Raw genomic sequence first — 26,177 nt, forward strand, 5'->3', positions numbered from 1 at the left:
TATAATACTTTTAGGAGAAGAGCTAAGAATAAATTTAAATCCTTCACTTGTAAGATACTTATTTATACAATGAATTGCTTATATTAGCGTGTTTATGCTTTATCTAATCACATGTCGTCATATAAAATGGGATGGGTGTGTAATGTATCAGGACCCATACCTCTACGAAGTCATGTATAATTTGAGACATCTGCTTTTGTTTCATATATGTCAACATGTACTTCTATATAAGTTTCTACTATGCTTCATTAGTATTGAGGTATATGTTGTCATGTCATGCGAGATGGTATGCTATCTTGCATAACTTGGTTTGTTACATGCAGTGCATTTGCATTCGTTCGTTTCCTAAATATTCTTTTATCCACATTCTTTCTTCTTAATGCATATAAAAAATACATTCCCGCGTTTCCATGAAAAATGTGCTTAATCGCAATATTGTTTGTTGCATGAAATGCCAGTTGAGCTGCACAGTCCTGTGCTTTATGGTGATAATCTCATAGTTCAATTTATGTTCAGGTTGGTGCCGTTGAAGGGGATGAAGAGTTAACTCCTCTCGGGTATCATTTGGCGAGACTTCCTGTTGATGTGTTGGTGGGGAAGGTAGTTATGTGATTATCCCTATTCTTCAACATCTTATATATTTCCCACTATTACAACCCTAATTCATGAGCCTTTTTTTTTTGAAATGGTAAAAAAGTTTATTTAGGATTTCTAGTAATACTCTAAGAGATCTGTTGTATACTAGAACATAGAAAATTTACCGAAACATATGATTCTCTATGACTGACAATTTTCAATATGAATTAAAATTTCATGGGTGCACCAATTGTCTAGCTCTCTGGGCTTTGTTGACCACTATTATCTTGTATTTTTCAAATGTGGATATGTAGATGCTGTTATATGGTGGAGTATTTGGCTGCTTGTCACCAATTCTATCTATTTCAGCCTTCCTGAGTTACAAGTCTCCATTTGTTTATCCAAACGATGAGGTTTGTATCTTCATCTCTTAAAAGCTTTGTTGATGTCCATATGGAATTTAATTATGTTATGACATGCATATGCAGAGGCAAAATGTTGAAAGAGCAAAGTTGGCACTTTTGAGTGATAAGCTTGGCTGTGAAACTGACTCTGGCAATGGTAACTGGCAATCTGACCATCTCCTAATGATGGTAGCGTATAAAAAGTGGGAGAAAATTTTGCGGGAGGTTAGTGATTTACTAACTTGCAACCGCTTATGAAATAAGTGAATGTGCATCACATTTTAGAAGCCCTACTGAGAAATCCCAAGGGCAGTGACACAGGTACAAATTTGGGTTTATATTAGGCCGATTCCTCTATTCTTCCCACTTAAATTCTAGTTTTTTGTTTGTGATAGGGTTCTTAGTCTGCATCAAAAGTTGAAAGCTTTCCTCCCGGGTTTTAGCCTATTGGTAAAGAGTGTAGCTTTTGATGTGTGGGTTTCGAACCCTGCCACAAAAAGAGCTTGCTATTTCAGTTGAGAAGCGTAGAGGGGGGGTGTTATCTGCCAAGTTTCAAACTTAGCGCCAATATCCTTAGAGATTTCTCGATTATCAAGAAAACGTATGATTATTCATGATACTTTGGTTAGTGCTTGGTTCTTAGCATTTATAGTAAGTATTACTACCTCCATCCCAGATAGATTTGTTGTACTTCCATTTTTTGTCAATTTCAAAGCCCGTGTCCACTCCTTCCCCTACCTTTTATATGACACAAGTTGTGGGGGATCCCTACTTCTCTTGGTGCAACTTTCTTCTTTTTTTATTCCCAAAAACTGCGAAGTCACCGTATAACCAAGTAACCAACTAGTAAATAACTCACAATTTTTAACTTTACTCAATATTTGTATTGAGTCAGACCAAGGCTACTACTGTAGGTTCAAAGGAGTAGTTCTTTTTCTCGCATGAGATTGTTAATTATTACTAAGCTGATTTCCAGCAGTCATATATAAGAAATAGATCACTGCTGGTTAGGGTGAAATATGACCCAACTTTAATCTTGAATAATTTGACTAAACAGCTTCTCTCTATCTATGGCTACTCAATGTTTGCCGACTCCACAGAGATTTCCCAAAGAATATTTCTTCTGCTCCTTTTTGTTTCTTCTGTTAGGTGTTCTTTTGGTAACAGACCAAACAATAATGTGTTCTGTAGAAAGAGCATATTTCCCCTGTGGAATTGTGACGACTTTGTTCGTTGTTAGTCAAATAAGAACTAGTAGAGCCCTAGTGGATCAGATAGGCCATTATTCTATGAGTGAACACTCAGAGCCTGTTAGATTGACTTTTGGGTTTTGGCTTATAAGCCAAAAGTCATAATATAGAAATCCTAACTTATGGCTTATTTTTATCATTTTAGCTTAAAATCAAGTACTTATAAGATCAACACTAAAAAAGTGCTTAAAAGATATTTGACTTAAAATAAGTCAATCCAAACATGCTCGGGGTGGGGGGTTTGGATTGACTTTTTTTAAGTAGCTTATAAACTAAAAGCTAAAAGGCAAAAGTTGGGGTAGCCAACTTTTGGCTTTTAGCTTATTTTTGTACGTTTTAGCCTAAAAGAAAGTGCTTAAAAACACTTTTTGTCTTTCCTTAACACCTCCAAAAATAAAAAGAGCTTAAAAGTTAAAAGCTACTTAAAATAAGCCAATCCAAACACCCTCTCAGTCTATTGCTAAAATGCTTAAATATATTTCAACACTATTTACTCATAAAAGAAGTCATTCTGAACATTTAATTTAAGCGTTGTCGTTCTTTAAGCCATGCTACTGATGCAGTTCATTTTCTTTCTGGCAGAATGGAGTCAAAGCAGCAAAGCAGTTTTGCAGCTCATATTTCTTGAGCAGTTCTGTCATGTACATGATAAGGTGTGATTTTTATGTCATACCAAGTACATCCCTTGTTATTGATTCATCCCTCATTATGCAGTGAGTTTTAACAGTTGTATTAACAATGTTAAAGCTTCTCTAACAAGGAACGAATATCCTGTAGCCCTTGGGCCTTTTGGGGGGGGGGGGGGGTACTATTCCCTACTCTGGAATGCCTGACTAATTTCGAAAGAAGTATTATGTAGCTTAGTTTTCCTGTAATTCAAAACTGATGGTGGTGTTTTATGCCTTGGGGCTGTGGAATGGATTCAACTAATGGAATTATGGTTTCCATTATCCACATCTTTTATGCTTGAAAGTAAGCCAAGTACCTGATCCTGAATCCATTCTTAAATTTTCTGAAGTGAGTACCGGTAAAAATAAATTGCATATATAATATGAGGTTAAACATGTTATGAGCAAATGCACCTTCTCTTCAGCAAAGAGCACCTCTTAATCCGGAATAGTCTTTTACCACCATCAGCATATTACCTACTTGTATTCATTTTTATGTTGCCTTCCACACCTACTCTCACCATCACCATTTATCATAATAACCATTGGCACCAATCTGCATGTTAAACTTATAATGATCCTTGAAAAAGGTCCATGGAAGACGATATGCAACAAACTCTGAAAACAAGATATATACAGGTTTGCAAAGTTTAGCTCTTCCTGAGTAAGGCACTGAGCTGCGAGAATTTTGCCTCCTTTTCCTGGTTGCCTCCTTTTGTAGACCTCAAATTGTTTCCCCAACTGCTAATACATGTCTTATTATGCCAGAGACATGAGAATACAATTTGGAACATTGCTAGCTGATATTGGACTCATCAACCTCCCAAAAAAGTCGGAGGTACTTTTATTTCTAAGATGCATATTTATCAAGTTTGCATTCTTAATTTATGAACAATGATTTGCAGTCTCATCCTTAAAATTGAACTATGAATTACCTGCTTTTTCTGGATATTTAAAAGGGATAATTATGGGAATTGGCCGCTTGGCCATCTTATTTACTAGAAAATTGGCCCGAATGGCCATTTGGCCATACTGCTTCTTCTTCCTTCCACTTTAGCCATTAAATGGTTTCTTCTTCCTGCTTCTTCCCCCCTCCTCCTCCTTCTTCCTTTTCTCTTTGCTGCTTTCACTCTTCCTTCCTTCTTCTTCCATCCTTCTTCCATGATCAATCAACTATTAAAGTTTCAAAGTTTGACTTAAAAATTGACATGTCGCAAAGGTGAATCGTTTCGAGTGAATTATATACCAAAAGACTCGAAACATCGAGAGGATTTCATATCTAAAACTTGGAATTGTTTAGAGGAGATTTTGAGTTGGTCGGGATTGAATAGAAAGAAGTAAAATTACTTGCAATAAAATTGTTTTTGCTTCCAGAATCACCTCTTCTTCATAATCAATCTTTCCTTTAACTATTTCTCATCCTTTTCCTTCTTTTTTAATTAGTCTAATAAATATGCGGAAAAAATAATTTGATAAATAGTCATTGTATACTTCATGGATAGTTAAACTAGATTCAGCTTTTTGAGTGTATCATAATGTATAGTCAATGTATAGGTAATCTATATTTGGCTTTTTGAGTGTAACATAATGTATAGTTAGTGTATAATTTTTATGATGTATAGCCACAGTTTCTCTACCATTTAGCCACATGTGAACCGTGGCTGAATACCACATTTTTTTTGACTGTTGGCTATATTTGTTGTAAACTAATTACTTTATTATATATATATATATATATTTAACTTATCCATTTAAAATGAAGAGAATAATAAAAACATGGCTGTAAGTATCTCAAGGACAATGTTAGACCATGTTTACCTCAAAAAAGGTTAGGATGTTAAGGATCTTAGGAACTGCAGTTATATGCGCATTCCTAGCCAACTCATTGTTATCTTCATAACAATTTGCATTTTGGTTTCATGATTGCAACTTCTACGGGGGGCGAGGTGGGCCTTTGAGGGGCAGGGATATCTTCTGGCGTGTTTAGTCTGGAAAAGTATGACCTGTGTTGTCACAGCAAGAGAGTTGCTTGATTTCAGTCTGCTTGATTTGAGAGTGGCTTGACTGGTTATCATTTCCCTCCTACTTACGTGCCAACTCTGGTTAAATTTGTGGATTCCAATTTATTCCTTCAGCTTCAATGGATTTATACATGTTACCAAAATGGTTAAACCTTAAAATTTACCAAGTATTTAGACGATTTAGTTTCATTCTCCTTTCTCCCTGCTGTAAGTCATATTACCCAATATTATGGTGTCTTAACTTCGAAATTATTTTTGAATGCAGATTGATTGGAAAAAGAAAGAGAAGCTTGACAGTTGGCTTTCTGATGTATCACAACCTTTTAATATACATTCAAATCATTCCTCAATTCTTAAGGTACGTTAAAGCTTAGCTGTTCCTTTTCACTTCAGAGTCTCAAACTTGATAGGATATGGCTCGGTATAGGTCTCATCTGTTGGTTTCCTTCATGCCAGAAGGATGTCTGTTATGTACCCTTGAATCTACAATTGGGCTTCAGTTAAAACGTCAAATCTTCCCACTCCTGATACTAGTCTCTTAAAGATATCGGGGTTGTCTCTTATTTCCATGTTACAGAGAAAGAGATATAAAGAGATCATTAATTAAGATGTGTGGATCTCCCTTAAGTTGGGACGGGGAAAGGGCTTTGGTAAGAGCACCATGTAATTGATTTTGGTGCTTAACATGGAACAAAAAGGTGAGAACTTTCATATATATATATATATGTGTGTGTGTGTGTGTGTGAGAGAGAGAGAGAGAGAGAGAGAGAGAGAGAGAGAGAGAGAGAATTTTGAATTTGAGTCACAATCTCTTGATATATTAGCTCGGACCTGTAATAAATTTTAGTAGTGAATCAAGGAAGTATTTTGTTAACGTCATCGCCCAAGAAGAATTTGTACCACCATACCAAATTGTTTGTTCATTTGCTTTATTAATGGCTAATTCCAAGATAAACCACATGTGTCACACCTATCAAAAAAATAAAATAAAATAAAATTACCTCATGTGCCACCATTCATAAAAACAATGAGATAATAGCACAATTTGCTCCAATGGGCTATCGATTTAGTTCAGATAAAGTGCAATCAATGACGCCAAGGATCATTGCACGGTATTTCAAATTCCATGTAAATTTGTGTGAATTAATCACTTCTGTTCCGGAATAATGCTAAGATCACTCGACATTCATAGTATTATAATGGAACTTCTTATACCCTTTGGATATTGTTTACATGATCACCATCACTTAGCAGAAGAGAAAGATCTGACTTAGAATTTACAGTTTCAAGATCACCGTTTAGCACGCATATGGTGAGATGTTCCAAGACTAGTATCTACTGATTTTCCCAAACCTCTTCTTGAGAATAAGGCATTTAGAGCCCGTTTGGATTGACTTATAAGTTGCTTATAAATTGTTTTCAGTTTTTTTTAGTATTTGGCTGGCCAACTTAAAGCCATTTTGTGCTTAAAATAAGCCCAAAAAAATAGTTGAGTCTGTTTGACTTAGCTTATCTAAAGCAGCTTATAAGCTGAAAACAACTTATAAATCCAAAAAAAATAAGTTGGGTACCCCACCTTTTTTTTTAGCTTATAAGCTGTTTTAACCTTATAAGCTACTTAAAATAAGTTAAGCCAACACAGGCACTAACTCTTATCAAAATTGTCCCTTTTGTCCTTTACAATCAATTTTTCACTTTTTTCCAAAAAGATTTTCTGCTTCTTAATATCCTAGCTGTCACCAAGGCAGGTCTGCTATAATGGCATTAATTATTACCCTTTGGTAGAATGTATTAGAGAAAATAATGCATGTATTAGTTTTGGTACTACTAATCCCTTGTTTTGTACACTTTTTCAACCTATGTATAACTAATGCAAGTATTAGTTGTTATACATCCTATTTGGTATTATCCTATGTATAACCAATACATTGCAAACCAAGGTTATAAATAAATGCATTAGCATGACTAAAGAATGTGGTGTACAAGCTAAAGCATGTGGAGGGTATTTTTGTAAACAAACATTTCTTTTAGAAATTATGCAATGCATGCTATTTTTTATACACCAAACCAAAAAAAAGAAATAACGCCAGCATAACTTATCCTTGCATTAGTTATCCCGGCATTACTAACACACCCTATTCATCACTATTCTTATACATCCTTTCAAACCACCTCTAAGGGCATATGCAAGCTAAATGCATGTGTTCACGTAGTAGATATAATAGAGGGTTTGGGTGGGGGCAAGAGATATAGAGTGAGGGAGGTTATTTCACTCTAGTTATTCTTTCGGTCTACTTACCTCTTTGACTTGTTTGGATACTGATCCTCTATAAATGTGTCTAGGCCATATTGTGTGCAGGTCTGTATCCCAATATATCTGCGAGAGATGAAGGCATTGCTACAACTGTTCTTGGGAACCTAAAACAGAGTGCGAATGTTTCAGCAAAGAGCAACCCTGCGTGGTACGATGGAAAACGAGAAGTTCACATTCACCCTTCCTCAATCAACTCTGATTTAAAAGCTTTTCAGTATCCATTTCTCGTTTTTCTTGAAAAGGTTTGCATTTTTATGATCTTTTACTCTGAAAAACTAACGTTTGATCTTTCTGACCGTATCTACGGATGTTCTCCATGCTTTCATTAAGTGTTGCTTCTTTCTGTCACTTTTGGTCAGGAGTGGGTGTGGAAGGGAATTTGTAGGTGTCTTTTCTTTATGAAATTCGTTGTTTTCACTAAACACCGTTCTCCCTTTTGCTTGGGAAAACAAAGAAAAGCCAGCCATTTTCACGTTCTTGGCCCATCAAAAAAAAAGAATCAAGCCCGCACACGAGGGAGCGTGTTGCGAAAAAATATAAGTAAATAAAAGTGTGCTCTCAACAGTCTAAGTTTTTAGATGAGATGGTCAAGACACTTCAACAATTACTAAACTATACTCCCTCCGTTTCAATTTGTTTGGCCTATTTTGACTTGACACGGAGTTTAAGAAAGTAAAGAAGACTTTTGATTCTTGTGGTCTAAACTAAAAGATATGTCAAATGTACCAAAATGCCATTTAATCTTGTGGTCTTAAACATATCACATGGAAAGTTGAAGTTAAAGAATTGCTAAAAAGGAAAGGGTCATTCTTTTTGAAACGGAATAAAAGGGAAAGTAGGTCAAACAAATTGAAACAGAGGGAGTAGTTAATTATAAGTTCCTATTGAAATCCACTTTGACAAACAAGTACTAGTTTAGGAACTCTAATATTTCAAGGATGGGGCTGGTAATTCCTAGGTTCTTTTGTTTACTTCTCTAAATATTAGTTTGTTTATGAATTGTGGGCTTTGAGTCCCTCGTGAGAGGGTATCTAAGAATTCAAATCGGGTAAAGATGTGTTCTTTTTCTCTGTTTGAATCTATAGCAAATGTATTTAAATTGTTCACCTTATCTATTTGACTCACGTTTTGTAGTCCAAAATGTTTATTGACTAATTATTTTACATAAACATGTTTAATCTCTAGTTGTATATTTTGTTGCACCATTTTTAAAGATGTAATTTATTTATGCTATTATTTCAGGTAGAGACTAACAAGGTATTTTTGCGAGACACTACTGTTGTCTCTCCTTATACTATACTGCTTTTTGGTGGCCCAATAAACGTTCAGCACCAGGTATATTTTGTTTATGGTCATGCTTGCATATACCCTACTTTTTCTTTTCCACAACTTAATAAGATCTTGTTTCTTATTTCTATATGAGTAGTAGGTGTCAATTTCATTTTCCAAATTTTCTCAAATCTGTCGTCCACCTTATGCTGTCTGGTGAAAGAAGGGTAGGAGCCTTACCTGGCAAAGTGGGAAAAAAGGAACAGGACACGAACAGTCGAGAACTATGATTTGTTTTGTTGTTTATTTAGCAAGGAAGATTCTGAGCATTTGTGCTATGAGATGCTAAAATAAACATGCTCTATTGTATTCTTCTGTACACCCTCCTTTACGTTGGTTTGCTTTCCATGATTTTCAATGCAGAAGTAGGGTATTTCTTAGTTTAACCCCTATACCCTCTTAATAGGAGGAAAATAAAGGCGGAAAAAGTAAAACAGGTGCATCACCCCAAAAGCAACCAATATAATTTGTTTTTACTATTGTCTAGGAGAATTGGGGACAGTTTCGTACTCTGGAAATTGGTGTCAAGTACTAGTATGCAAGTAGCATACTTTCTTTGAGTTCCTTCAGGGGAAATCTGATAAATTTGTGGAAGTAGCATACTTTCTCTGAAGAGCTTTCCTTTTGGCCTTTTCAATTTCGAAGGCATGATTCTGTGGAAAATTAAGTCAATCTTTAACCCTGGGTATGGATCAGCCTCAAATGTTAGCAAATTACCAATTCAGTTCCTGATTATTGCAGTTATATGCAGGAAAAAAGGATCATATATGTGTCAACAGTAATTGTTTGCAATTTACTTGTAACTATTTGTCTTTTTGAGGAATATTTTTTTCTTGCTGGTTCCTAGTCATGTCTTTCTCCCTGTTTTTGTAGTATTTTGCAATGTACTAGTAACTATGTCCTTTTTGAGGAATATTTTATTCTTGTTGGGTCCTAGGCCTGTCTTTCTCGTACAAAAACAGGGAGAAAGGAAGGACTAGAACAATTATACCTGATTTTATCCCTTTTCCTACCTTAATAGTTTGTAATTTTTCTTTTCTAGACTGGAACAGTTACCATAGATGGATGGCTAGAAGTTGCAGCACCAGCACAAACAGCTGTGCTATTTAAGGAACTCCGGCTAACTCTTCATGATATTCTCAAGGAGCTTATTCGTAATCCACAGGTAGATGTTTTATCTTATACTAACAGATAGTTCAACTTGTTTCAGTACTCGCATTTACTGTTTCTTTCTGGCAGCAATCACCTAAATTATAGATGAATAAGTCAGGGACACAACCTGAAACCTTCATACTTATGGGCAGTGCCTTCATAAAAATATAAGAAATAGATGCTTTATTCCATTAGTTCTGATTTTTCGATGCACCAACTGAGACCATTTTAAGAAATCTGAAGAGATAATAGTTGATGTACACTGCATTTTTCCACCATAACTTAATGAGACAAAGGATACTTTTCAAATTTCAATCACTGCCAGCAGCTTCGGAACCTAATTGAGAGGCTTCTTGGTGTTCTCCACACACACACACACACACACACACACACACACACACACACCCGCGTCCACCCCCACCCCCCCCACACAAAAAGAAGAATCTTAATCCCAAATTACTGCCCTGTTGAGGGAATGGTCTGCTTCCATTCTGGCACTTGATCTGCTCCCTTTGGGCTATTCCTACAAAAAAATAATGTCTTGTCCATGTTTCTCTCCACATTACATTGGTGCTTGCTAGGAGATCTGTTTCAACAAAGAAAAAAGGTTCTGCACAACCTTCCTCCATGACCCAAAGGTCTCTTTGTATTAGATTGCAGGTGCAATCTATCTCACCACTATGATAACCATCGATTCAAGATTCTAATCAACTTTTAGAGGCACAGGGAATCTTTTCATTGTTTGAGTTTTTGGCATTTGTTTGCATATCATTTTTCCTTTTTTCTTTTTATGCCATTAAATTTCTTTTCTTTAGTTAGACTTTACCATATAGCTGCTGCTAAATGCTTTTTAAGGTTTGCGTTCATATATTGTTTCCATTCAAATGTTCAACCCTTTTAAGCCTTTGTTTTGGATTGATGAATTTTTCTGACACTTGATTTTTCAGGCTTCCAAGGTGACTGATAATGAAGTTCTTAGATCTATAATCCAGTTGCTGTTAGAAGAAGATAAACAAAGAAAATAACCACTAAGCCTTGGATCGGGTGATCGTTGCATTCCCAGACATAGCTTGCAGAAACACCTAGGAGCTCAACCTTTTGTGCGATTACAAAAAGGAAACTTGCTGCTATCGACGGACTGTCTGGTTGCTGATATCTCCTGGGTAAGGTGATGGAGTATCTGGTTGCTGATCTCAGGTGGATACAAGGAATGAGACAATTTGTTCTTTGGTTAATTGATCATGGGATCATCCCACAAAATCATTCAGCAATTGACAGAATTACTAAAGTTGGATATATTTATATTATCCCAAAAGCAAAATGAAGGAACTATGTTAAATTAAATGTGGCACCAAAATGCAGCAGTTACGGCAGCTGCTGCTTTATTGTTTTCGTGTGCTGCACAGCTGAATTGAGACCAACTTTTGTACCTTCTAACTTATGGATTATAGCTTGAATAATCTGACTGGCTGACCGGTCAGATGATTGATACCTATAGAAAAAGTAATGCAAGACATATTTGGCTGTTTTGGACTGTTTGGCTGGAAAGGAACAAGGACATGCTTTGCGAGGAAAAGACTGCAGATTGATACATTTGAAAAATAAATGTATCAATTAATCTTTTACGAGTGTCAAAGTTTAGTTGGCCCAAATTGTCGAAGTTTGAACGAACTGGATTGGGACAGTTGCATCATCAAACAAATACCAAGCTGATTACTCCTTTTATTGCATAATAATAAAAAATCCAAATCTTGGTGTGTTTTGTTTTGACTTGAACGGGTTCACATCATAATAAAAGAAGAACTGATGTATGTAGTAATCACGATATACATCTACGTCAATAATCAATTTCTATTAATTGACATTAATGTACGATTTTTTCTTTAGTAACTGATTATTAACAATTCTTGATATTTCAATATAGTTAATATATGCATTAATATTTCACATAAAATCCATATGTAATATGGGCGGTATTTATGCAAAAAAAAAACGAAATTAGTGTAAAACACTCTTTAACAAAAGCGATTATATTCAAGTAGCGTTGAACTCAAGACAGTTAAGAATCAAAAAGTAGTTACCACGTGCACGAGTTTTACAATAGAAGAAATTCATGTGCAATTGGTGTTTATATTAAATCAATAAATACATGTCATGTGTTGCAAGATACACAACTACTTATAATAATAGTGATTAGTTAACATACAATTTCGTTTCATTAAATTAGTTAACTACAATATTCGGGGGTAAATATTTATATTTTACAACGTGCAAAAATTAAATAATATGGGGGTGAAAATAACAACCTAAGTTGGATCTAATCATTAGGCTAAGACATGATAAACCATGTATTTAGTGCAAAAAAGTAGACACACATATCTACTTACATTATTTCCTTCCACTTATATTTGGTTTATCTGAAGAGAGATCAACTCCAAACTCTCTCTCATGGCGAAGCACTCCTTTTCCCTGTCTCCTCTGTCTTCCTTCATTCTCCCTAGAGGCGACACTCTCTTCTACCTTATTGCCCTTTTCTCCATCCTATCCCTTCTCATCCATCACCTCTCCCCTGTCTCCGCCGAGAGCCGAGACTTCGAGGGTTTCGACGCCGATGAAATCGACGACTTTGGGGACTCCGACGAACCCATCTCCGCCGCCAAACACCTCCCTCATCCTCCCCCTACAACCACCCTCTCAGTATCTGACCCTATTGAATCCCATCATGGACCTCCTCCTTCATCTGATCCCGTCTCTCAAGCTACAACTCAGCCGTCCGATCCGAAGCCCGACTCGACATCCTTTGAATCCTGGGATGAGGATGAGTTCGAAGGTATCCCTCAATCTCCACCCTCTGATTCCCCTTTAATTACGGAATCTGCCACTGCCGCTTCTTCTGAATCCGATCCCGGTTCGAAACTTGAACCAGAGCCTGAGCCTGAAAGTCCAAAATCCATATCGTCTTATACTGTTGAGATAGTTTGTGTTTCTTTCTTGATTATGTTTGTAATAAACTATTTTACTGGAAAAAAAGAGAATGAGACATTGGCCTTAGCTTGGGCTAGTAAATTTGCAACAAAAGACTCTATATTTGATAAGAATTTCAGTTTGTTGGGTGTTGGGGAAACTGATGATTCACCATTGTTGTTAAAAGAGGGACAAAATGTTTTCAAGTTTTATGCAAGTGGTAGGAGATTTTGCCAGGGTTTGTTGGCTACGATGGAGCTAAAAAGTAGGCACGATTTGATTTCGAGGTTGTATAATATGGTGGTGCCTTGCAAAGATGAGATAACCTTTGAGGTGTATATGAATGATGATGCAATGGATCATGTGGTTGTTGCTGTGGCTAAGAAGAAATTGGCCAAGACAATGCAAAAAGAGATTACGGATCTGCAGAGATTTGCATCATTGGTGAGTTCACCAAGTGGTAGGAAGTGGACTGCTGAGGAGTTGGCTGTTGTTGCTGAATCAAAGGAGGTGGCAGGGGATATGATCAGTGAAACCGTGCTTGATCAGGTTTGTGTCTGAATGGCTTTGTCTAGCTTGAGTGCTATTTCAGTCATGCTTTCATAGTACATAGTATTCTCAGATATTATATTGTTATAAATCATACGAATATTAATTTGATTGCGTTACTGATTTGTGCTAGATTAATTTTTTTCTTTTACTGGAATGTTTGTGAAACATCGAATCTAACTCAATTGTCATTCTGGTCTGTTGTATGTTTTTGGTGGCCCTTATTTGGGCAGCCACGGAAGTTTCTAATTGAGATTATTGGTGAAGCATTGCAACCTTGTGCTTAATGTAACTAATTTTCAGGTTTTGGTGTTTTAGAATTTTTTTATACAGTGAAGCTATTAGTCAAAAGCATTATGATGAGAACTCAAAGTAAATTACTCCTTGTGGAAGCTGGTGATTTATTGAATCGGAAAGAGACGGGCAATGTGTGGTAGAGTTTCTTAATGAAAGAGATGGTAGATTACTTTCTTTTTTGGGTACGTTGGAAAATAAACTGATTAAAATTCTTAAATTTGTTAGTAAGCCACACAGCTCATATCAGCAGGAGAAGAAACTCCATTTTCTTCAGTGCATTCTCCAGATTATCAAATTTTCTTCGGGTTTGTGACCTTCATTTGCCTCCCTGGCCCTATTTGCTTCCAACAAGTATTTACAATCTTTAATTATAGTCCGAAGAGGGTGACATTGTATGCCCTCTTTGATAAGCTTTGATAGCAAGCAGGCAACCCTTTTCCAGTTTCAGTTCTTGATATCCCATTTCTTTTGCTAATTTTAGCACTTCTTTGATGCTCCATGGTAGAGTACCAAATGTTCTGTAAATGGATTGAGAATGGAAGAACTTTTGTGGCATATAGTGTGGTAGAAAGTGAGGCACATTCATGAATATTTGTACGTCAGAGCTTGCCACTCAAAGTATAAAATGGTTCTTCGTCTGCATGCCACTTCTGAGAGTGCATCTTGTGAGGAGGATATCTATGGTGAAGGATTAGTTATGTTCAGTCCCTGGATGAAAGCATCATACAGGAATTCTTTTGAATCTTTTGTTTGAAAAGAGAAACAGCAAGCTGTGAGATATGTTACGTGACCTCTTGGCAGGTTGGAGGCTTGCATGATTCGAGCCATTTCTTTCTATTCTTGAATAGACTCAACTATAATACTCCTCCTAGAACATGCAGAGCCAGAGAGTAATAATGATTATACTTTATTTATCCCAAGTATGTCTTGTTTTAACTAGCACGAGTATTTGGCCAAAGAAATGTTGTTACTGTAAATGGTGTACCTGTTACTTTTGGTTGTATTTAGTTTAGAGAATAGGAAAAGAATAAAAAGGTTGTTATTGACTATTGAGATGGCCTAATTGGTATAAGTAGGTTGATGTGTATTTATTGGTACATTATACTTTGTTTGATATTTTTGTAATGAAGAGAAAAAGTATGCGAATAATTCTATTGACTTTACTAGAGATATGTTAAAATAGCTAGAAGAGGTGAGAGTAATATGATAATGTTGCCCCAAAGTCATAATGATATGGCACTGTATGTGGTTCCTAGAGTGGAAAAAGAGGCTAACTGGTTTTCTAATGTTAGGAAAATAAATCATCAATACATCGAATACAAAAACTAAATAAAGATACTTTCCTTTCATTGATAAAAAGAATGAAGATACTTTCCTTGGTTCTTTTTGTCCAATTTCAGTATAGAAGCTAATTGGAGGGTGGAGTGGGTACCCAACTCATTTGCTTCTCTCTGCTCCCCTTTTACATTGAAATGGCTCCTTATGCTCCACTTACTTCAAGTCCTTCCTCTTTTCTCCCTAGCAAACAGCATAAAGTAGTATCATCATCAAATTTGATGAAAAAAATATAGTACTCTTTTTCTGGAGCATGCTAAGTAGAGAGTTGGTCAAGCAAATTGAGGTAAGGATGAAGAACTTGATACAAATTTCTTTTTGATAGGTTTACAAGGAAAAAAAAACTAAAATAGGCATCATTTTGTTTAGGATTGATCAAATTAAGAATTCCTAATTGTTGAATTTGGGATTTATTAAGGGCAGTACGGTATACAAAACATCCTGCACTGGGGAAGGGCTGCACCCCAAGGGGGTGATGTAGATAGTCTTATCCCAATGCAAGCATTAATGACTACTTCCACGGCTAGAACCCATGAACTATAGGTTACGCGGAAACAACTTTACTGTTGCTCCAAGGCTCCCCTTTGAATTTGGGATTGATTGGTTAAGTGAAATTCCTAATTTTGAAGAGGTAGACTTTCTTAAATATAAATGTGTTGTAATTTGGAAGAGTTGACGTTCAGCTGGAAGAATGGAGCTAGGAGAAGAAAGCACAAGGCTTGGGATGTTACCCTTTTTACTTTAATGTGGGTCATTTGGAAAGAGGGGAGTAGGAGAGCTTTTGGAGGCGTGGAGATGAGCTTTGCTCATTTGATGAGTGGTCTCTGATCCTTTATTTTCTTTTGGTGCTCCCATGTAGTTCCTGTTTGTATAGAGTATTGAGTGTCTTTCGGAGAGAAGCATATATTTTAGGTTTCTCATATTTTGGTTTAACACTTGTATACAGCCATGGTGGCCTTGTTATTATTAATGAAATACTTTTTTTTTGGATGACAAGAGAAACCCGCAGCTGCTACCTTTTAGGTGTGCACAGTGTAAAACCTCTGCTTCTATGCAATAGCTAACAAACCACACAATTATTATTATTGAAATACTTTACCTGATCAAAAAGTAATCCAGCTATTTACCATTCTTATTATTTCTAGGTTTTGGTGAAAGTGCTATGAAAAGTTGAAGCATTCTATCTTTTCCCTTGAATCGATGCTAGTGGAGTATGTTCAAAAGCATTAGTTATGGCACGTAGGACAAATCCTAGTAAATAGGGCAGGAGTATTGAACTGTGTGACTTGAAGGGTAATAATATCCGTGCCAAGAGAAGCGGTAACTCTATTACAAATGTTGTGAGGAAAGATTTTTCTGTGGAAAAGGAATTTGACTTCATCTGAAATCACAACTGTTCGAATGCTTCTACGCCTCTCTCTTTTGCTGCATGGACTTATTTATCCAGTTTTAGCAACTACTTTTCATTACTGTGGTTGCAACCTACCCCATTATTATGCTTATTTGTCCATGTCTAGTCCTCTATAGCTCGCCCAGAGAGTTATTTTCATTTGTTCTCTCCTCTTCTGCGAGACTATTTGCTTCTTTTTGGTTCACACAGTCTCTCTGAATAGCTGGCTAAGTGTGTAATATGTAATATAGTTTTATGTTGATACCTGCAGGTTTTCGGTGACAAAGCATATGAGAAATTTGGTAAAGGTTTCATCTCGATGCATTTCTCTGATCAATATCTGGGGTCACACAAGAAGATGCTGGTGTTCAAGTTTGCTCTCCCTGACGCCAAAAACATGGCTGACATGACCCGGCTTGTGGCTCTTGTACCTTATTACATCGACTTAATTGGACGATACAAGCTGAGCTCGCATGTGAGTGATTATGGATGAAACTTTTACTGTATTAAATTTGAAAACATTCATGTTTTTTTAACTTTTGTTTTATATTGTTCAGGCCCGCACTAAAACTGAAGGAGCAAGAACGAAGATTGCCCAAGAGATTTACAAAGAACTTCAGAATGCCAGGCAAGAAGCACTGCAGAAGAAAAAGGCTGAAAACAGAAAGAAGATAGGGGAAGCTGAGGCTAAGCTTAGTGCAGAGGCACTTCGCAAGAAAGAGGCTAAAGAGCGTTCTCGGCAGATGAAGAAGGCAATGCCAAAAATGAAGATGACTCGTACTGGGTAGATTTGAGTTTATATGCCATCTCAATCTTCTCTAGATCTCGTCAATGGTCATTGTGTGTCTCAGTGTCACTGAGTTTGCTTCTTGTATTAGGTAGACGGGGGATGTCTCTCTGTTGGTTCTGTATCTTAGTTAAGCAGTCTAGGGTTCTTCCTTATTTTGGCCACAGGTTGTGGATTTTGCCTTAGTCTGGTGCCTATTGTGAAGTAATGGGTGCACTAAGTTAAAATAATACTTTGTTAGAATTGAGAACAGTTTCTTATTACACTTCGTAGAAAATTTTAGACTTGAATTTTGGTGGTCTATATGACTGGAATTGCTTGCTTGCTACAAAATTTGACGTAGTTTATCTGGCTACTACAGAGCTGATGAAGCAATCACCACATTGTCAGACCTTTTTATAAATTTACTTTGCGTTCTTTTATCATTTTAACCCACATTATTTTGCAATACAAGATTTGACAAGTCATGCGAGCTTGTATCAGTAATGGCCGTAGATAATGCTGAAATGTGAGTCTTAAGGCCTAGAAAGGACCTTCCTTGCTCCGCAGGAGATCCAACATCTGGATCATCTCAGGCATTGGGAAATTGGTGTGGAGTAAAATAACCTACAGGAATGCAATTTTCTAAATGCATGATCTTGACCACTTGGCCAATTTTTTTCCCAAGAATGTTGTGAATCTCGTCTTGTAGCCTTACAAGATCATCAACAACAACACCACATTTAATGTAATCCCACAAATGAAATCTAAAAAGAGTAGTGTATCCAGACCTTACCTCTAGCTTGGAAGGTAAAGGGCTGTTTCATCTTGTAGTCTAGCAGACATGAAAGAATCAGGAAACAATGAAAATCTTTCGAATAAATGGCTGTTATTATATGATCATTTTGAAGTAGTAAGAAACAGTACAGCCATTCCCGAATCCGACTTTGGGGTTTAATTATTTCCCTCTTCCCCAGCAATTGTACGATAAATGTATCTTAAATAGTACTAGTGAATAGAACTTTGGCACTGCTACATGCATGGCATGGTCATCTTTTCAGTGAGAAGATGTTACGCAGCTTTTTCTTGAACATTGGTGAAGCTGAACCAAGAATTGGCCAAGTGGTTATGATTGCAATATATGCAAGTACCCACATTGAAATCTTACTACGCCGAGAAAGCTGATTTAGACATCTTTTAACAGGAACCATCACTGCATCAAAATCTGGTTCAGGAGTCGGAACAAACTGAGTTGTTGCATTTGTTTCTAGCTGCATCGCACCACTGACACCTCTAATCCTATCTCCAGCCTTGTCATCTTCGACGGGCTGCTCATTCTGCTGACTTCCTACTTCACCTGATGGTTCATCGCTAAATGCAGCCACCAATCCGTCTTCTCTAAGATTCACATATGGTGCCTGATCAATGGATGTTTCCAGGGGACTATGCACTATGCTAATCTGCATCTGCATAATACAATGACATAAAGACTCCCAATCACTCTTAGCATCAAATCTCATTCTGATATACAAGAATTCACCATTGTTTGTCCGGGGGCTTCATAACAACTTACAAATAGAGCTATCAATCAGCATAGCTAAGTAACTAAGTATGTGAGATGATCTTTATAAAGTATGAGCAGTTTCAAGCTGAGTTTACAAATTTGCATACCTTTTTCCTGTGGATCAGTTCGCTGGAGTTCAAAGCACAAAGAAATTCATCAACAGCCCTAACCCACCTACACATAAGGAGCACATATTAAACTTGTTCTCACTAAGTATTGTTAACATAGCTCATGCCACCAAGTAGTCATCACACTTTAATAGAAAACTCGAAAGGGAAAGTAATACATCTAAATACTTATACGTATTACTGAATTCTCTAATTCAGATCTCCCACAACCCCATACTCGCACAGAACTCAGTTTTTTCTTGATCCTTACGTTTTGGAGATTTTCGCATGCTAAAAGAACTAGATGGTTGAATAATGACAAGATGCATTACTAATCAATCATATTTAACAAAAACAAAGTAAAATAAATTACAATGCCAAAAACCATATCTGATGAGTGTAAGGCAAATTACCAGAGGCTTTTTGCAGTCATCCCTTCAAAATATCCCAAGTGCCCTCCATGGTGCGTGGTAGCTAGTACGATATTTTTGTTTGCCCTGGAAGAGAATTATGTTAATCATCCTATATTTAAAGGCACACAACACACACACACACACCAAAAAAATAATAATTTAAAAGCAAAAAGAAAACAATCATCAGGGGCATACAAAGATGACATGCGAATGACTTTGAACTAACAAACGGGACTTCGATATAAACAAGCCTCAACCAGCAACAGGTAAGGTAAGGTTTCTTGCACAAACGCCTTCAGTTTCCATTATGTTTGGTGACAGGCTGACGAATTAAATTATTATTTCATGTCTTACTTGATAACTATACAGTTATATCCTTTCTCCAAACAAGCATACAATCTTGCAAATCTATTAATTCACATAGTAGAGGCATTCTATCCTATCTGGCAATTCGAACTTAAACTAAAAGAAGAGACCGTGCAACACACAGGATGACATACCGACATTCATCCCATGGAATTGCTTCCCTTGTACAGACTGGATCATCCAAGGCACTAATGCAAAGGAGGGGAACCATCACATTTCCTATATAACTGGTACAGCTAGCTTTCCTGTAATATGTATCAACAGTCTTGGGGAGAGGGGATGGAAATAAATGCTGATTAATTAGCCATCGAATAGATGTACTGAAATAGGAGGCAGAGTAGTGTTACCTCAAGATCAGCAAGAACACGAGTAGAATAGTGGTCAAAATCTCTGACAGAACGTGCCTGCAAGAGAAACAAAGAAAATAAGGAATCAGAATAAGCAATACAGAAAAAGATGGATCATCTACTTGTTAGTAAGTTAGTTGCATACGTTATCAACTAAATTAACTCATAAAAAATGAATCAGATGTGCCATTGGTAGGTGTCGAAAAAGAGGACTTGACCACATCATTACAGTTAATTTAAGATTAGGATATTATATATAACCGTTTATATGAGGGCACCTGTGTTGCACAAGCTTCTTGATACCGCAATGGTGCTAAAAGTTTGAAGAGCATCAAAGGTTTCTTGTCCTCTATACTAGTTTTATTTCCTGTATTCTCTGTAGTAGATGTCTCATCTCAGGAGGAACACCCAAAACTAAACTAAAAGGGATAAACATCAATATATGAGAAGGTACTACTACGCCGGGGCTTACATAATTATATGCTAAGTTGCATGGACTCTTCACTTTCGATTCCGCAACCGTGTCGGATTCTCCAAACATACACTACTTTTGGAGAATCCGACACGCACACATAGACTTTTTTGAAGAGTCCGAGCAACATAAATTATATGTCGTCCTTCCTTCGCACTAAGATAATTAAAATTTCTATCAGACGTTAGATATAGCATGTACTTTTTTTCAACATATAGACTTCACCATTTTATGTAAAGTCAGCGCTATGCTCCTTTATATAGGAAAACCTATAGTTTAATTGCATCATGCATGCTAGAAACCTCGAACCTTGGTGATTACAACAACTCAATAAGTTTCAAGTAAGGAAACTCCACATATGTTTTTCTTAGCAGGTCCTACCATGAAATAGTCATAGTATCAATAATCATTTAAAGATTGAATTCGATTGCAAAGCACGTGCTACATCTGCACAGCGTTTAGTGCTAAATGGGCAAGGGTTCCATGATGATACTAACCCGAGAGCAGAATGAGCATAGAGGATTTATATAACCAGCCCAACTAGTCTTGGATTGATGCACAATTGATTGATTGATTTAAGTGATCGTCATAGAAGATAAACTACTGACAAGAGACGAGTAAGAGAAATAGATGACCTTAACAATGCCTTCCCAATCTGCCAACCGAGACATTACTGTCTGATGCCTGCAAAACTCAGATTTTGACACACAAAAGAATTAGGACATCTGATGAAGGCCAAGGCAAAACAAAACCAGAGTATTAAAGAACATAGAATTAACTTAGGAGTAATACCATCATCACAGTTAGCAACGCCATTAAACGAAATACAATATCAGACTGATAAAGGAGACTACAGGGACTTACAGCTTGGCATAACCTTTTAATCCAATTGTCAGAGCTCTGTCATAGAATCTCTGCACAAGCCTGCGATTAATATACCTGTCACAAATCTGAAAAGAAAGAGAAAAGTGGATTTGACTCAGATATATAGAGAGAAGCAGGGATAAATTCTTGTGCGACATAAGCAAAGGACAGAATAACAAAATCAGGTCCTTATGGTACAGAATAAACTTAAGATATGACTAATTTGACTTTTGTTGAATTAGGCTTCCATCATCACTGGCATCTTCACAGAATTGTTTCTGGCTACACAATCTTTCCAGATCATGATAATCCAACAGATCATACCATCCAGAATAACCCTTGACCCAAGAAACAAACAACATGTAGTAGAATCCAATGTAGTGTTATCAGATAAAGAATGACATGTTGAAACCAAAGAAATTAGCAATTCATCAGCACCTTAAAAAAAAGTCAGATAATGCAGATTAGTTAGTCTAGATACTAACCAAAAGGTCCCAAGGAGAACATATTGCAGCTGCCCCAACAATTGCAGTATTAACTCCTTCCTCACCCAGATATTTTACCTGGAAATTACTAATATTGTCAATAGAATAGTTATTGGCTTCATCAAGAACATCTGCCATATTGCATATGCCTGAACTGGATTCTCAAAATTTAGAAGAAGAATGCCCATTTACTTAAAAGCATTGCAAATTGAATCATTAGAACATTGATTAATGCTTAAGGTTTGTAACATATCAAACAAAATCAGATGGACCAACTAGTAAACGGAGAATAAATTACTTGGATGAAAATTTCCGTACTACTGCAGAAATTTTTGTAATAGTCATAATGTTGCAATCACTAGGGATTTTGTATATAAGGATGCAGAACTGACAATTTTATGAAATCCATCGAGACAGTTGTCATATGCTTGTGTACCTGTTGTGTGTGCATGTCTATGATCCTTTCTGACAATAACTTCTCTGAAAATATTTACTGCAAAAAGCTATGATAATTCGCTTCCATTATCTTTAAATTTAGTTTCAGTTTTCAGGTAACTATAAAGAAGATTGTTTAGTACATAAGTGTTGCAGAATTTTGTGGTGAAATAAGGAAAGCTAATAGAATATTCAATTACAAAATATGTAATGCCGTACCAGAACATTAGCACCAATGCTAAGGCCAACAGCAAATAAAGGAGCCTGAGGATATTGGGTGTGGAGATGGTCAATGACTTTGCGGGCATCTTCCGTCCATCCAGCATTATAAAAGCAATCAGACTGCCATCAAGATATCATGAATCTTGAGCTTTCATTGCTCAATAGTCCACAAACTATATAATGACAGCACAATAAACAATTTACTAGCAGAGTTATGCACCTTAGAGGCTTAGACTACTGCATTAAATTCACTATTTAACTTCTGCTATTTTCTAGTTTTATTTATTTATGTTTAGAGAGACAATTTACAGGCAAAGAGTTCAAGAGGGAAAATATGAAACTAAGAAAATTTTCAGTTTCCTATATTTTCTCAGCCATAGCTTCTAGCATGTTATGACAAATGTAATCTAGCAACTGAATAATGAAGAAGGGGAGAACCTCATTCATGAAGTGACAAATACAAGGCAGTTTGTGAAATAGTAACAAGGTGTTATGCCTGTGAAATAGTAACAAGGCAGTTTCGGTGCAAAAACAAGCTGATCCACCAGCAACTTAAAATTAGGAAGTTCATAGAACCTCTTATCTGCCGAGCAATTCAACTGAACGGAATATAGATCATATTTGCTCTTATCAAAAGCAACTAAACTGGAAAAGATAAAGTTTTTGCTCAAGGATGGAGTACTCACAGTTACTGACACTCCGCCGAGACCCCGATGATTGCTCACGACGACATTCCATCCACGTTTGGCCATCTTGAAAGTAAGATGCTTTATATACTGCTAAGTTAAAGCAGATTTAAGAAAGAATAAAACGAATATTTGCAGTGAACAGCACATAATCTCAAAAAATCATATGACAGAGCCCAATCAACTCTAGTATAAAGTTGAAACACTACAATTTTGTCAAAGCTAGAAGGCCTGATAATATCTATTGAGGAAAAGGGAAGAAAAATGTTTATAAACAGAAAAGAACAGAAGAGAATAAAAACTCGATCGAGGAAGAAACTATTTTTTCCCCAAAATTGATTCACCAAAAAAAAAGACAAACAAACAAAAAAATCATTACTTTGAAGGCAACAAAAGAAGAGTGGACGAAAGCTTACAGCAGAATCAGAGTCACTTGTTAAACCAGGAATCACTAGCATAATGGGACTTTTATCATCACTCTGAACTCCATCAAAACGTTCAGTGGATGGCTTTTCAACTAACAAATAAAAAAGAAACAGAAAAAATTTACTCCATTAAGTAGCATATAAAAGCATTAGGGAATCAATATTTGACTAATCTGGTGAGAGCTTGAACTTAAGACAAGCACTTGTTAAAGCAACTGATTAGAGATAGTAGCTTTGCATATTTAGCAGGGATGATCCATAACAGATATCAAGTACTATCAAAATGCAACCAATTGGATAGTCCAAGTCCACCTTAAACATAGGTATTTCAATAAGCTAAAGGAACTGTTAGTCAACAGAAATCATTTATGGTTCTTTTATAAAGAAAAAAAAACCAGAATTTCGTTTATACAATGAAGTCTGTTAAAGCGTGCGACCAACTCATCTAAAAGTTTAAGCTGTTAGATAGAACACACTTTTATTTACTTAATTATATCTTCAAAAAAGTCATTTATGATATAGACTGATAAACTGCTTGAATAAGCCACCTCAAAAGCAGGCACAATGATGATTGAGAAAAAAACACTAAAATTCCAAGTTATCTAAGCATAGAAAATCATGCTTTCATAGCAAGAGGAGAATAAAGCATCAAACACCCGCTTTCCATCACGCACCCAAAAAATATAAATTCAATCTTTATTGGTTCATTCTAGAAATTCAAAGGGCTTCTTCACATCCTAACATATAGAGTTGGAAGAGGTTCTTCCATAGACTTTTTATTCTACTTTATGGTACTTTTATCACCCTTCATTGACTATTCTTACACAAAATAAATGGTGGAGCAAAATATAATATCATATTCTTTCTTCCCCTGATCTTTCTCCTCGAACAACAAAAAGTTATTATTCGATCCTCCTTAACTCAATTTCTTTACATTTTTTTAAGTTGCTTCAGTAACTCATCTTCAATATGAACTACTAAGGACCACCTTTCAAGTTTCAAGTTCTCTAAAGCATCCATTCATAAGATCTAAGTTGTCTAGAACATAAAGCCATTAGAACTAGTTATCCAACATAGTTGGGAAAAGTTCTCTATGACTAGAAAACACTTTCACTACTGGAACTCCATAAAGATTAAAGACTAGACTTCAATCTTATAGAGATATTAACCACATACATTGTAATATTCCAGATTCTTATTCTTTATTTTGAAGCTCAGTAATTTCTAAAATACAAGCTTATCTAATAAATTATGAGTTGAAACAATCCATCATGAAATGACAGTGACTAGAATGAACTTCACCATCGATGTTCCTTAGCCAATCCAAAGCTATTGTCCCACCATCAGACAATTGAAATATCTGTCTGGAGACAAGAGTGCATTAGTGACCATATTGTAGAAATTCATCTGTAAAAGTAAGGTATGTGAATATGATATTTTTACAATCTGAAAGATAACTGCCGTGCAGACAATAAGTGCACTGAGTTAAATGTCTGCCAATATTTACCCAACATACAAGGGAGACCAAAACTGATAGTATCATAGTATGAGCAGAAGAAAAAAGAAAGAGGTGAAACTAAATAAGTCTGTTAACTGTATTTGTCACCTTCTGTAGTTGCAAGCAGGTGCCCTTCCAAAAAACTGCAAAAAAGCAGTCTGAAGATGAGGACTGCAAAGCCATGGAGTAGATGAAAACCTGCAACAAGCAATAGGAAAAATTCCAATGAATAAACAAAAATGAACAAAAAGCCATGTATACTCATGACATACAAACTTCAGTTCAAAACTCAGGTTTCCGACCATCCTATCACTTGCAAGACACAGTAAAGTATGTTGTCTAGAATTAATACTTTTGTTACTTATAAGATATACCACTTTTGTCCCAATTTACGTGGCACAACGGGAATTTTGACATTCAAACTTCTAAAGTTTGACCATGAATTTGGACACGAAGCTTTAAGTTTTTTAAAAATAAAATTCATATATTTAAAGCCTATGTAAAAGTACTATAAATACCAAACTGCTCTCCCCACGCCAACGATAAGAACATCACACAAGATAGCTATCATATTCATGGAAAACAGACATAAAAAAAATTCTGATCAAAGGAAAACTTGATTGACTCTCGAAATTCCAACTGAGGGAGTAATTAATTGATTACAACAACAATTGCTCAAAAACATATATTAGTACATGATTTAGACTAACAATCCACCTGATAAAATGTTTTTTTTTAATGGTTCCAAATCATCATCCATATTATACCAAAGTTACACATACGATCAAGAGCCAAAAAGCATTAGAATGTACCAAGATCCTATTTTTTTCACCCCCTTAATCAGTTTTTTTTACCTGCCATTAAGAGTTTTACATTTGGAAACCACTTCTTGATAGAGGTGACAGCAAGAATTGAAGGTTAAAGACACGGGCTGTCCCCTAAACGCCGTGAATAAATTTTGAAAGAAGTGAATCTCCACGAAATGATACAGATAAACAGAGAGAGAAAACAGAAAACCCATTAAATAATGAGAAATGGGTATCAAGAAAGCAACTTTAAGCAGAAGCTCATATGGAGATTTTGAGCTTAACTCAAAACAATCCATGGAATCTCAAAAAGGGGGGTTTTTTTCTTGAAAAAAAATAAAACAAGAAAGATTGATGAAAAGTTGCTTTAAGGGGTACTTCCACAGGCGGACTAAATTAGGCTGGATTTAGTTCATCTGAAAGATGGGATTCAAATAATCTCAAGTTTTAGTTGAAATAAAGATGCATACTA

General features: G+C 36.1%; 3 protein-coding genes across 6 annotated transcripts in view; 2 read left to right on the top strand and 1 right to left on the bottom strand.

Annotated features, from left to right (window-relative positions):
- The window catches only part of LOC129885884 (DExH-box ATP-dependent RNA helicase DExH7, chloroplastic-like), a 29,053-nt gene extending 17,806 nt beyond the window's left edge, over window positions 1-11,247 (top strand). Inside the window, exons 25-34 of one of the 2 annotated variants that reach the window (XM_055960349.1) lie at window positions 517-600; window positions 891-989; window positions 1,065-1,205; window positions 2,813-2,883; window positions 3,667-3,736; window positions 5,185-5,277; window positions 7,263-7,475; window positions 8,476-8,568; window positions 9,605-9,727; window positions 10,662-11,247. In XM_055960349.1, the coding sequence (XP_055816324.1) occupies window positions 517-600; window positions 891-989; window positions 1,065-1,205; window positions 2,813-2,883; window positions 3,667-3,736; window positions 5,185-5,277; window positions 7,263-7,475; window positions 8,476-8,568; window positions 9,605-9,727; window positions 10,662-10,739 (1,065 nt within the window). In that variant the 3' untranslated portion in view covers window positions 10,740-11,247. Of the gene's footprint in view, window positions 1-516; window positions 601-890; window positions 990-1,064; window positions 1,206-2,812; window positions 2,884-3,666; window positions 3,737-5,184; window positions 5,278-7,262; window positions 7,476-8,475; window positions 8,569-9,604; window positions 9,728-10,661 lie in introns of those variants that run through there. The other variant, XM_055960350.1, reaches the window with a different exon arrangement.
- Window positions 11,248-12,091: 844 nt separating this feature from the next.
- Window positions 12,092-17,326, top strand: LOC129885886 (uncharacterized protein At5g49945-like). Its single transcript, XM_055960354.1, has 3 exons — window positions 12,092-13,227; window positions 16,521-16,724; window positions 16,807-17,326. Exons 1-3 carry the CDS (start codon window positions 12,163-12,165, stop codon window positions 17,035-17,037), a joined length of 1,500 nt encoding a protein of 499 aa, XP_055816329.1. The 5' UTR covers window positions 12,092-12,162; the 3' UTR covers window positions 17,038-17,326.
- Window positions 17,327-17,868: 542 nt separating this feature from the next.
- Window positions 17,869-26,177, bottom strand: LOC129885885 (embryogenesis-associated protein EMB8). Of its 3 annotated transcripts, none has more exons than XM_055960352.1 (14): window positions 25,754-26,177; window positions 25,008-25,097; window positions 24,704-24,765; window positions 23,393-23,493; window positions 22,977-23,066; window positions 22,288-22,410; window positions 21,634-21,711; window positions 21,149-21,234; window positions 20,920-20,968; window positions 19,813-19,869; window positions 19,600-19,730; window positions 19,100-19,183; window positions 18,687-18,753; window positions 17,869-18,475 (listed from the first exon to the last, which is right to left on the bottom strand). In XM_055960352.1, the coding sequence occupies exons 1-14, from the start codon at window positions 26,002-26,004 to the stop codon at window positions 18,065-18,067; spliced, it is 1,680 nt and encodes a 559-aa protein (XP_055816327.1). In that variant the 5' UTR covers window positions 26,005-26,177; the 3' UTR covers window positions 17,869-18,064. The 3 variants fall into 3 exon arrangements, with proteins under 3 accessions (XP_055816327.1, XP_055816326.1, XP_055816328.1); XM_055960351.1 differs by having other exon boundaries at window positions 17,869-18,481; window positions 25,754-26,176; XM_055960353.1 differs by having other exon boundaries at window positions 17,869-18,481; window positions 24,704-24,761; window positions 25,754-25,892.

This window comes from Solanum dulcamara, chromosome 4, assembly GCF_947179165.1.
Source record: "Solanum dulcamara chromosome 4, daSolDulc1.2, whole genome shotgun sequence".
NCBI lineage: Eukaryota > Viridiplantae > Streptophyta > Magnoliopsida > Solanales > Solanaceae > Solanum > Solanum dulcamara.

Coding starts and splice junctions, on each gene's coding strand:
- LOC129885886 (XM_055960354.1), top strand. CDS start 12,163: ATGGCGAAGCACTCCTTTTCCCTGTCTCCTCTGTCTTCCTTCATTCTC. Junction 13,228..16,520: donor GTGAAACCGTGCTTGATCAG/GTTTGTGTCTGA, acceptor TGATACCTGCAG/GTTTTCGGTGACAAAGCATA. Junction 16,725..16,806: donor GATACAAGCTGAGCTCGCAT/GTGAGTGATTAT, acceptor TATATTGTTCAG/GCCCGCACTAAAACTGAAGG.
- LOC129885885 (XM_055960351.1), bottom strand. CDS start 26,004: ATGGATTGTTTTGAGTTAAGCTCAAAATCTCCATATGAGCTTCTGCTT. Junction 19,184..19,599: donor ATTCCATGGGATGAATGTCG/GTATGTCATCCT, acceptor ATTCTCTTCCAG/GGCAAACAAAAATATCGTAC. Junction 18,482..18,686: donor AACTGATCCACAGGAAAAAG/GTATGCAAATTT, acceptor TGTATTATGCAG/ATGCAGATTAGCATAGTGCA.